Source organism: Hirundo rustica, chromosome Z (genome assembly GCF_015227805.2).
Source record: "Hirundo rustica isolate bHirRus1 chromosome Z, bHirRus1.pri.v3, whole genome shotgun sequence".
Classification (NCBI taxonomy): domain Eukaryota; kingdom Metazoa; phylum Chordata; class Aves; order Passeriformes; family Hirundinidae; genus Hirundo; species Hirundo rustica.
This window is the reverse complement of record NC_053488.1, coordinates 80742577-80755406: the sequence shown is the minus strand read 5'-3', so window position 1 is coordinate 80755406 and position 12830 is coordinate 80742577. Positions and strand designations below refer to the sequence as shown.

The window sequence follows — 12830 nt, the reverse complement described above, 5'->3', positions numbered from 1 at the left end:
AATCACTCAGCGCTCTTTGTCCATTATTACCTTATACTACCACTTTCTGCTTTTATTAATTTTATTTTACTTTACTCTGGCAAAGAGTGGGAAAGATCTGTGTTAATAACTTATTCCCAACCTGCCTTGAGATACTGCTGCATACTGTGAGCTACAGGCTGTGTGAGCAGAATGTGACACAGTGAAGCCACTCATCAAGGTAGGCACAAGAACAAGGAGGTGCCAAAACTCAGAGTCCAAATTAAGTCCTTCAAGTAGAAGTGACAGCTGCCAGAAAAGACATAGTTTTGCATTGGAAAGATAAAACGCTCAATGACTGTAAATATAATTTTTTATCCCAATAGAAAGCACTAAAAAAAGGCTGATATCTGCACAATAATAATTTTGCTGTTTGAAATCTTAGAACTTTAGAATTCTGAGAAATTCTAGTAAAAAAACAGCACCACTTTTGCATCTGGAGAACCAGAGACCATGTTTGCTGCTGTTCCTGCCACAAAAGGACACTGATATTTTTTGTGGCCTAGTGGTGATGGCTGTGGTTCATTAAAGCTGCAGAGAAATACAGGTGTCTTCTGTTTATAATGTGATATATTTCAGTTTACAGCTCCTAAAGAACATCCTATCTCTCCAGGCTCACTCACTACACAGAGTTTAGCAAACCAGCCCTTCCAGAAGTCATGCAATTTCCTCATTATGTTAATTACCAGATTGGTCTTAAATGAACATTTCATCTTATTCCAATTTTGCGTCTTTCAAGCCCTTATTTAATTAAGATGTTGTTAAGCATTTTCTGTGGGTTTTTTGTTGTTGTTGTTGTTGTTGTTGTTGGGGTTTTTTTACTCAGTGTGGGTGTTAAAACAATTAAACTGGAGGCCATACATAAATCTCTTATTTGGCTACTTTAACAAGTACTGCTATTATTTAATGTTTTGCTAACAGTACAAGTTGTCAAAAGACAATTAAACAATCCACACAGTTTTCTTCTTATGAGCTGTTGAACAGATCTCCAGATGAGTTGTTGAATAGCTATGGTATAGTGATTTCTTATCTTGAAAGATTCTTCAGAATTCATTTCAAATGATCAGAATATTACATCAAAAAGGGGGGGAAAGGGTCAGGTGGAAAAACAGACAAGACAAGAAGCATATACCACGTGAGAGAGTTAAAAACATTCCTTAATTTTTAGTGACAAGTGAAAGGTAGCATTGAAACAAATTCAGCTAACTAATACTAGATGAAAAATAATGTTCTCTTCCCATATTAAAAAAAAAATAGGGAAGATTCACTTCATGTAACTTTCCTGGTTCAAAAATTTCTGTTATAATTTAAATTAATTGTCCATCTTTCTCTGTGGCTGGCAGAATAAAGACATATTTCCACTTCTGGAAACCACTCTATAAAAAAGAGTAGAAGCTGGGTTTGGCTTATCTTGTAAACAACAGCTCCCTGATTTGATCATTTGGAAGCTTAAACATTGTAAATAAATACTAGAAAATGAATAAAAGTAGATCTTATGATGGCATGATAGATATGCATTTTGTATAAGTATAATGAAAAGAGGATAATTTTGCCTTTGATTTCAAGCAAGAGGCATTTTGATATGAAAAAGATGGTTATGCATTAAACTGAAAGAATAATTTGCTTGCAGCTCTGAGACAATCTAACAGAATTGATAAAGAATTTTGGTAATATTGTCTAATGTTGGAGATTAGTTTGGCAGGAAAATATCCAACCCAAATCTATTATACCACCGGCATTCATCACATTTTTAAAACATGTAGGTAAGACAGTTGTTCTGCCAATCATCCAACAATCTGTTTATCACCAACTGCTATTTCTGTAATAGTGCTTATCTGGTTCCATAATCATCAGGAGAAACATTATAATTTGACATGGTTGTTGCCTTCAAAAAACCTAAAACATATCAGTTTTAAGATAAAATACTGACAATACCCTGGCATGGTTGCAAAGTTAGGACTATGACATATTAATGCAGAGGGAATTGTTGAGTGGGAAGAGAAAGCTCCAGGTGTTTGGAGACACCAAATGAAGTGGCACACCAGAACTTAGCTATCAGTAAATAAAGAAAAGGGAGTTTAAGTTGCTGCCCTGATTTCACAATTTATAACAGCAGAAAATTAGTAGTAGAGTGGATAGTAGAGTAAGATGGATTTTGAGGAAAATATTAATTCTTTTCAGTTATACCCTCAGCTAGGAAAATGAGATAGGGAGTGGCAAAATTCTATTTATAAGAGCATTCTCCAAGTATCTGAAACAGCAGTTGCACTTCTTTTCAATAATCTTTACAGCCTCAGGACCTCACTTTGGGCATAAGGCAGGGAGTCCTCCATCACAGCCTTTAATGACAAATTACTGAAGAAATGGGAAGTGGGGTGACAAAATGGAACAACAATCATGGATTGTGTCCATAAGGACATGGATTGTGTCCAGAAGTGCTCCAAGTTTTTGAGCACTCCAAAAACTTGCAGCATTGTCTTCAAGGGAATGACAAGGGTATCTTTGAGGAAGCATGTGGGGAATTCAGCCCCAAGTTTATGACTGAGCTAGAAAAGTACAATTTTAGTCATCTCATCTATTTAACTTTCCTTCCATATAAAAAATATATATTTTTTAATCAATAATGGTGGTATTTGGTGTAAATAGATGTTATTTGTGGAACCTGGAGCTTGTAGAGTCTAAGTTGCAGCAGATTTTCAATAACTGCAGCATGATTAAGGTGAGTATTTTGCCCCCAAAAATGCACATTTTGTGTCTGGAGACACAAAATATTTTGTATTCCTAAACTGTGGATGCAGCAATCCAAAACATTTTAAAACAAAGAGCTTAATTGCTAATGGCTGCATTTTAGAGTATATAGGAGATTCAGATTTTCCTTTTTGAGAAAATGAGTAAAACAGTCCCAGCTCCTGACAGAGGAGAATTTATCTCTAGAGTTCATCCAAAAGTGTAAGTAGCATTTGATGCATGATTCAAACATCACCTCTCAGCAAACATTATCACAGCAAGTGCTCTGAGTTGGATGTCAGCACACCAGCTTTTAAACTGTTGATAGCAATGGTGTTTAGGCAAGGATAGCCCTACAATAACATTTAGTCGGATCAGATCTGTTCAAGACATCCACATACCCCAACAATAAACCTAAAAGGCAGACAGCAGGCTTTCCCCACAGTTTTTCAGGCTTTCTCATGAAAATTAGAAAACATGAAGCAAAAAAAGGCATGTGGAGAACATGCAAGAGGCATAGAAAGTTGATATGGTAAATATGATATTGGTAAGCCAGCTACTTCAGCAAAATCCAGAAATTTGGGCTAAATGTCTGCTTTAAGCCCATTTTAGGACACCATGAAATCACTCTGGGCCTAATTCTTTGTTGGATGGCTGAGAGAGAGACACATTTGCTTTCACATGTTTTTCCTTACAGATGTGTTTTGTCTAAACTCTGAAAGCAACAGCATGATGACAAACCTTTCAGTCAGCATGTTATAAGGCTTCAATATAATACTCTGCATTTTAAGGAAAAGGAAAACCACAAAAAACCCACAGAGGACTGCCAGCACGAACAACAAAAATGAATGAATTCAAATGAAAAAAGATGAATTCAAATGATAAGCATGTCTCTGTTACAGAATCATTACCTACACCTGAAGCATATGAGATTGTCTCAAGTCATGGCCTGAATTCAGAATAATCAGCCTGTAGCAGAAGATAATGACCACCTTAAACACTGAAAAAACAACTGGATTTAATGCCTTTTGGGTTTGAGTGGTGGGGTTTTTTTGGTTGTTTTTGGTTTTTTGTTTTTGTTTTTATTTTGTTTTGTTTTGTTTGTTTTTTCCCAAATATGAAATATTAGGATCCTTTTTTGAAGGATAATTATGTATAATGATTTTCAGGAAAAAGTAGATTGTCCATATTTCCATGAAATTGAACTCAGTACATAGCCATTTCACAAACTAACTAAAGGATGAGTATTTCTTCACAACTTTCTTTTTGACCAGATAATAAAAATTATTCCTTGTAGTTCAAGGACTTGTAGAGACAGTGCAATTGGTCAGATTAAATTTGCAGGTTCAGGAAAGACTCACAACAGCACAAAAAATTTGAAAATGTAAGGATTAACTATGCCATCTGTAGTTGATTAAAAATACACTGTGATCCACAGGTGCAAGAACACACAACAGAGAACTTCTGTGGAGCCTTTGCACAACCTTGGTTTTACTGATGGGGTTAAAATATAATCCAATCCTCTCTCTTTGCTGTAAGAAACATTTTTATCTGCTTCTCAACTATAGAACACTACAATTAAATGCTCATCCTCTCCAGAAGTTTCTAATTTCTCTTCCAACATGCTGCTCTAAAAAATTTCAGCAGATTCCAGGATCTTCAGCTATTCCAAAGTTAAATAGGGTAATTTCTCCTTTCTTTTTTGGAAACTACGTAAACTTAGGAGAAAAAAACCAAAAAACCAAACCCAAAACAGTAATCATATTCCTAACTTGCTTAGCAACTGTAGGCAAAAAGGTTAATATGTCATAATTTATATGGGAAGAGATCGCAGGGGGTTAGTAGCCACGTCTGGTGCTATTGAGGCTTCCCACTGAGAACTGCAGCACAAAGTGGCAGCTGACTGAAAACACTGCTATTTTTAACAGTTCAAAAAATGTAAATGTGTCAGTGGCTGGTCAAACAAGCTTCCACACTGGTGATTTATTGAAATCCCTCACATTAGTGAGTTGTATAAATCACTCCTGGGCTGAAAACAACCCCCGTGCACAGGTTTATAATGAATTCAGGTGCTGAATCAGTCTTGCTAGCTCCAGAGTCCTGTCAGAAGGTAATTTTGGGCAACCTCAATTAGACAAAGATAATTTCTACGCATGGGATTCACTAAGGTGCACAGAGCTGAAAGTAAATACGCTTTTCCAGGGAGACTTGGAAGGGCAGAAGGGAGGAAAATAAACTCATCTCTCTCAACAAATGAGGGAAATTCAGTGAAACAGATCTGTGACTACCATTTTTGCTCATTAACAAAGGAAAATTGGGGCTAGTGGAGGCAACCCTGTATAGATTTTTCTGCATCTGTGATAACAAAAACATGAAAATGTGTTGGGCTTTCAGAGGTTGTGGCAGAGTTGGTGTGGTTACACTCAGAAACAGAAGAATTTGAATACAAAGCTGAACCTGAGAACCATTCCCCCATGCCTGAAACACGAAGAAGACGGACATCTAGAAAAATCCACGTGAAAATTTACCTGCAACCACTGTGACTGGTCATTGTGGCCAGAGGTCCAGGCATTTACTTTGCCCTGCTTGTCCAGCCGGGCTTTCCTGGGCTCCCAGGCAAACATGTCCATGTTGAGGGTGCGGAAAACGCTGGAGGCAGTGATCTGGAAGTCCTGGATGTGTCCTGATTTCATCCCCAGGGGCTCAGAGCAACCTGGAACAGCAGGGCAAGATCAGTGGCATTACCTGCTTATCTCTGTCAGGGGTTTAGGTTTTCTGTTATGGCAGAGAAAACCTGAAATACTTAAAGAAAAAGATGTAATCAAGACTATTGTTGAAAGATCTCAAAACCAAATAAATGAAAAATAGACAAGTCAAGGCACTTTGTTTCAACAATTGCTTGGGTGAGTCAACATCAAGAGAGAGAATTCAACATATTTTATCCAGGCATAAATTTATGAAGCGAAACAAAATGAAAAGATGGCTTTTGTCTGTGCTTATTTTTATTTTCCTGTCCCACAGGAAAATACCATTTCCCCCATTCAGTTTGATTTTCCTCATGCTTTTGTGCCACCTCACATCAACCATATTCTTGCTTACTGAAGAAACATTATTTTTTCTTAAAATCACTGCTGAAGTAAAATGTTAAAAAGCACTGAGTTCTTTTATGCTTTTGAATTATTTGACATCTAGGTAAAAATCCAGAAAGCCCAAAATCCCACTGAAGGAGGGGGAGACCACAGAAAAACAATTGTGAAGGAGGGAGAATAGTAGGAGGATATCACTTAGGAGAAATTGATAGTTAATGGCTTATTTGTTTGTGGACATCTCACACCATTGAGTTGTTTTGACTGTAGAAAAGATAGATCTTGGGCTTCTCCCTTTTCTGTTCTGCATGAAAAAATATAAAAATAAAAATTGATAAGTGGCTCTGTCTTCCTCTGCCTTGCTGTTGTGTGCTAGGGATGTGGAAGGTACATTTTGGATGCAGAAGAGGAAGGAAACAAGCTGAGGCAGCACTAAAACAACAGGACTGGAAATCAAAGTAGGCAGATGAGCTGCATGGTTTTAAGATTTCAGACAAAAAAAACCAGCAGAGAAAGAAATGCAAATGGGTGAGAGAGAGAAGGCTGCTAATAGGACAGGAAAGGTGAATGTATCGCTAGAGGGGCTGAGTGAAGTTTGATAGTCAGGGTAAAGTGAAAGATGGAAAAGATGGAGATGGGAACATAAAAAAAAGAAGCTGTTTTTTCATTTCCTTCCTGTCCCAGCAGTCAAGTCCCTGTATATGTGTAGTTGTAATACTAATAACTTAATCTTTAATGCAGTATCTCCAGTATTTACAATTTGAATATTGACATGCTTCATTAAAATAAATAAATAAATAAATAAATGGAAAACCAAGATAAAACAGAGTTAACTTTTGAAAAATAACCAAGTTTTCCATAACTGATTCTCAGTGCACAAATGGAAATGGCACAGTCTTTTCTGTAGAATGGACTCATTCAAAAACACAACAGAACAATTTTCCTGGGAGTGGGATGGAGCATGATGGTAGAAATAAGAGAAACTAATCTGCTGCTTTGGAGAGGGACTTTGCTTATTATTAAATTCTGAAGTATCACTCCAGGAACACAAGGACTGTCAGCAAGAATGTTTCATCCAAGGAATCTGAAGGAGGCTTCTGACACAAAATCATGGGTTGTCAAAGCTATGATTCAGTGCTGGCCCAATCCATCAAAACCAGTTCTATCTTTTCTGGGTATTATTATTGATTTATGAAACAACTGCTGTGCCTGCCTGTGTGCCTGTGCATGCGTGCATGAATTAATAGGATTTTACACTTGCCTGCCTTCTCCCTGGTCCCAAAGGAGGTGGGAAGACAGTTGTTAAAGGTAACGGGACAAAGTGAGAAGATCAATGAGAATCTGAACAGGCAAATGTGATGCACACTGGTGTCAGGACATCTTGGTGCTGTGTCAAAGAGAGCAGCAGCTTCCCAGCCCCTGCCACAGGAAATAGTGGCTGTTTGGATGACTGAGCCATAACCTACAGCACAAAGGACAGGATCATCGAACCAGCACAGGACTTTGTGTCACCCCTCACAGATACGTGTTTATAGCAGTGCTTATGTCTCCTTGAAACATCTTTTCATTGCACTGTACATTTAAGTTTGCTTCTCAATGTCGCTGTGAAAGGATCGAGTTTCCATTTTGTTTTTTTAAAATCTGCTAAAGTCAGAGATAGCTGATGAAGACACATGGCTACACCCAGTGGCACATCTTAGGCTAGAATGTTTGCGACGCTTTGGATACCTCTGTTTGTGATAAATTATACCTGACACCTCTGTGTGTTTAAATCTAACTAGGTATAAGTTTGAAGGTCTTACTTGGTCTAGGCTGATGAAACAAAAGTAGGGATATAATGAGAAAGAGTGAGGATTAGCACCTGAAAATCGGAAGGATCGAGACAAGGTTCTTTATTGACTCTTCAGAGGGCAGACTCTTTTACTCGTCAGCTGCATCCTATACCATGCCCCTCATCTACTCCTTCTTTCAAGAAAGCTCAAACCCTCAAAGGAAATATTCAATAGCTAATGTAGCAAAGACAAACCCACAAATGGATCTGCATGGAACAGTCTTCATGAATCTTGTCTAGGACAAAGATTTGTGCAGTGCTGGCAAAAGCAATGTATGTCAATAATTTGGGGGCAAAAGTGACTTTGTTTTGATTCATATTGTGGCATTTTTTGTTTCTAAAAACTTAGAAATTTAAAAAACTTTCTTTATATTTATGAATCATAGAATGGTTTGGGTTGAGAGGGACCTTAAAGATCATCTAGTTGCAAATCTAATTCCAACGCCTTTGCCATGGGCAGGGGCAGTTTTCATTAATCTGATACTTTAAATCCCTATCCAATCTGGCCTATAAATAACAAATATAGAATTCTTTTCCAGCTGGCACAGTTCTGAGCACACATGAGCAAAGGGAAACCTACCTTTAACTGCAGGTGTGATAAAGACCCCTGTGTGTCAGTTTTGTATGAATGGTGCCTACAGGGACTGTTAGGATAGAGAAATAGTTACCAGGGAACAGCATGCCCAAAGGAGATGAAAATTACATGCTCAGGAAATTTCTCTGAGTGAGTCTCACAGGGATGTTCAGGTTCTGGGGCTCAACATCCCTCTGTAGGAACTGAGAAATCCCAAACACCAAGAACTGGCTGAATTGGTGTGCAGAAAGCAAAAAACATGACTGAGAGCAGCATATTGCAGGGTTTGCCTGCAGGAAGGCAGATGCTTAATGCAAAAGTGAGTTCCACGAGTAAAGTGACACTGTTGAGTGAACACTGATCTGCTCGATGCTGCTATTAATAACAGCTGATGAATAAAGGTATTCTAATAAGCAGTAGCTGTGATCTGTTTCTGCCCTCATATTAATAGTCTGTGAAGGGAAGGGAGAGCAGGACACAGACATGTGCAAAAAACAAGTAAGGCAAGAACACAGGGCCATAAAAATTAATGCTTGGTTTATTGATGGTTGGCTCCTCTAGCATAGATCCTGGTGTTCAATAAGATCTGACTGTGGGTCCTGGTAAGTAAAGCTATTTATGAGACTAAAAAATATTGCATTGAACATTGAGCTAAAGTTTGTCCTCAGAAGGAGTTAGCTTTTATGGTGATCCAATGCTGCAAGTCTCGCTCTGTTTATCACTCATGTTCTCCTCTCTCACCAGGCATGTTAGAGAAGGCAGACCCCTCAAAGTGCTTTTCCACCCATGGCAGACCACCTGGAATTAAGAGTAAATTAGTCTGTACAATTACACCTTTCTGTCAGTAAAGTTGAAATTGCTCTGCTGAGCCTCGGCTGTCCACAGTTCTAAGAAATGATGACCTTGACACAGTTAGGAGACCACTGAAATTAATTCACTTCACTAGCTTTCACAGTTCTTTGAGCAAAACAATTCCTAGTCATTCTAGCAAGGACTTACTCTAAATTGTGGTTCCAGAAATGGAAGACATGAAAAAAAAAAAAAAAAAATCTAATAGAACAAAGCAGCTAGACAGGATTTTCTATTTACTCTTAAACCTATCTATATTGGAAAAGGCCTACACCAAGATTAATGCGTTAACTTTTCATTTATGAATCTGGTTTTGACTGAGAATTGTTTAACTCCAGCTGTTTTGATGTATCACTTGTGAACTGGGTGACTATTGTTTATAGAGTAAATGGGCAGCCACATAAAAATCACTCCTAAATGAATCAGTGAAGTGCTCCTGCCAGTAGAAGTTTTATCTCTTGGGAAAGGATAAAAAAATTACATGCTTTTCTGAATTTGTAAGGGAACACAGTCCTTGCAGAAGATGGCTAAGGTCAGGCTTTACATTTCAGAGCTTTAATACGAATCTGAAGGAGGCTTATATTGGGTCCACTTGTTCATTTACTCTTTGCTACAAGATGTTACCCCTGCTTCTGCTAAACCCAGAAAACAAATCCAAACTGAAATCTTGATTAAAGCGGCCAACAAAATTGTATCTTATTGGACTGGTCCTTGATGGCAGGGGAAGCAGGCTCCTCCCTCTGAGGATGTCCCACAGCACAGGGGCGGTGTCATCTCACAGGCAGGAGGAATTATCCAAATCAGATGTGACAGTTGCTGCTGCTGTGGGTACACAGCAGTGCACAGCCAGCCCTAGGGCTCAGAAACTATTTTTAGACCTTGGATTAGGCTCCCTGCCTTGTAGTCTGCTCAGAGTGGTACATTACACGTCCACATCGCCATCAATACATGTTAAAAGTGCTAAATGACCTTTTCTAGGTTGACCAACTGGAGATTAACCTACAAAGAAAAAAGTTATGAAGCATTACTGGGTTAGTACCACACAGCCTTACGATAATTCCTGTCCCACTGCAAGTGACCATCACCACAGAGCTGAGCCAAGTGCTGCTGATCTTATAACTTAGATAAAAAGGATGAAAGTGACTGGATAAACTCAGGCTGGCCAAGTGCAACTTGAAGGGGGACAAAAGAAACAGGGTCAGGAGTGGCTGGGTGGGCAGGGAGGGCTGGGGGCCGTGGAGATCCCACCTGTGAGCTCACAGCCAAGCAGCTCCATCCTGAGGGTGCAGTGCCTCCTGCACACTTGGGGGTACAGCCGGATGTACTGAGCCTTGATGGGCGGCGTGAAGGAGTTGGCGTACGGGGTGTTGTTGTCCACATTCCCACGGAACACCTGCAGGGAAGAAGAGTTTGCACAAAAAAATGTGTCAGGAGGTTCCCTGTAGTCCCAGTGAGTTGCCATGTCTCAAAAGCACCTGCGTTGTTCTATCTGTGCAAGGTTTTCCCCAAACTGCAGCTGTTTTAGCACTTCCAGTGCCCGACACAAGTTTTCTCAGCAGAATGTCCTGCCTTGGTGTCACATTGTGATGGGTTTGCCACCTGTGCCAAACCAAGGTCTCTGTCTTGTCATTCCCAGAAACTGAAGCTCCTAGTGCAACTAAATAATGCCTTCTTTTCTTGATTAATGTACAAAACAGTTCCAGTTCAATTTAGCCTGTCATTATTTGTGCTGACTGACGTTTATTTTTTCCCCTCTGGTTCAAGAACCTGATCCAGCTCCCACTGACGTGCACTGTAGCCCTCCCATCAATCACAGGGGGGGATGAATTAAACCCATTAGCGTTTTTCTATTCACCCCTCACTCTAACCATATATCCCTGTGTGGCATTTCCCCTCCTCATCATGCACTTCTTCACACAGCATTTTAATTTCCTGATAGAGAAACTACATCTAATGCTGCACAGTGAGAGAGTTCTTTGCAAACTTACACAGTAAAAAGCTTTTTTCTGCTCTGTGCACACAGCTCCATCAAAAATAAGTGGTAACTATAAACTGTAAACACACACACCCCGCTGGATGATACTGTTTGTGCAGCACAGAGATTAGCATTGATGAATGGGTTCTGTGTTTCCAAGGGTTAACGCTAATCTGCCAATGCAATAAAATTAAATTGAAAACAGAGCAACAAGTAATTACTGGTAAACTAATTAATATGAAAATTAGTTAAGTGCATTAAACAGGATTATTCTAGCTTGGGGAAGTAGTGTTTATGTTATGCAACCATCAGTTAAAGTGTAAGAAATTCTTAGCAGAGAGAAAATGCAAATTTGTTGATTTTTTTTTTTTTTTCACCCCCAGAGAAAAATGATAACAGTGAAACTTATACTGCCAGGCAATTAGGCTTAAATAACAGAGACAGCTCATACTTCTGAAGGCAGCTAAATCATGAGATGCATTCAGATACAGATGACTTAATCTTACCATGTCTTCCTTTGTGCCTTTTACTTTGTACATTGTCCATGACTTCCCATCATTACTGTAAGCAATTTTATAAGATTTTACATATTCTGGACTTCCAATCCTCTTGGCACCTTGGGTTATAACTCCAGTGACTCGCATCTTCTTCTGCAGATTTATCTGAAATAATAGAAATAATAGTGCACTGTTAATCTGAGGGACACAATCCTTGATTCCTTGATTAATTCCTTTTTTTTTTTTTTTTCCCTTAATGAGAGGGAAAAACATAGCTGTAGCATTTATACATGCTTTCATACTTGCATTAATTATAGATCTTTCATGAATTTCATGTGCAAATGTATAAAGCAAATGAATGAAAAAAATTGAACCAAAATCTTGGACTATATTTCCTGTATGTGTGCACACATATATACATATATTATGGATATACAGAAAATTACTGGGATATTGCTTAATTTTGGTATATAGGGTTACTCCTACATATTTCCTGCCTGAAAGTGAAATGAAACAGGGTGATAATATATCAAAAGCTATATCTTCTGTTAGAAGCCAATTTACAATGCCATACAAGAGGTCCTAACTAAGCATCAAGTAAAACGTCTATGTGAAACTAAAACTACATGGAAGTTCTGACAGCAAAGAAATAAGACTTTTTTTTGACTCTCACTGAAAATTCATATACCTAGAGATCAAGGCTGAAATGCTAATCCTAATTCAGTCAATAGCAAAATATCAATCAGTGGATATAAACATTTCCCATGTGCTTGTGTGAGCTGAACAAAACACATTAAAGTACAAAATGAAGATTTGTTCAGAGTGAACAAATTCAACATTCCTCCAGCAGCTGTTAATTCTGCCTCCTTTGCTCACCTGTGCATGGGAACTCTGACAGCTCAGAGTGTGATATTCGGACCGAAGAGTGTCAGACTTGTCCCTGGGATGAAGTCAATCACGACTCAGTCTGTGGCAGCTGCACTCCCACCCTCTCAGCTGAAGTCTGTGACTTTTGTACCAAATGAAGCTCAGCAAAGAGCTGTCACAGCCTGAGAGCTGTGTGAAGGTGCAGGCAGATGTGCAGTGCAAAGAGATGAGTAGAAATACTAGGGAGCAAACAACTGGGACAGGGTAAATAATACATTACACTACATTAGCGCTTGTCTCCTCAAGATGAGTTTTAACTTTGCTCCCCAGTTGCTGGAGCTGACCTAGTGCAGTCTCCACTGTTTGGAGCAGCAGCATCCCCAGCACAGGTATGGAAGGACTCAGA

General features: G+C 38.9%; 1 protein-coding gene across 1 annotated transcript in view; it reads right to left on the bottom strand.

The window, feature by feature from the left end:
• EDIL3 (EGF like repeats and discoidin domains 3) overlaps positions 1–12830 on the bottom strand; it is a 226267-nt gene that overhangs the window by 42154 nt on the left and 171283 nt on the right. The window contains exons 6-8 of the mRNA XM_040091036.2: positions 11567–11722; positions 10334–10478; positions 5274–5458 (exon numbers count right to left, since the gene is read on the bottom strand). Coding sequence (XP_039946970.1) covers positions 5274–5458; positions 10334–10478; positions 11567–11722 — 486 coding nt within the window. The remainder of the gene's footprint in view (positions 1–5273; positions 5459–10333; positions 10479–11566; positions 11723–12830) is intronic.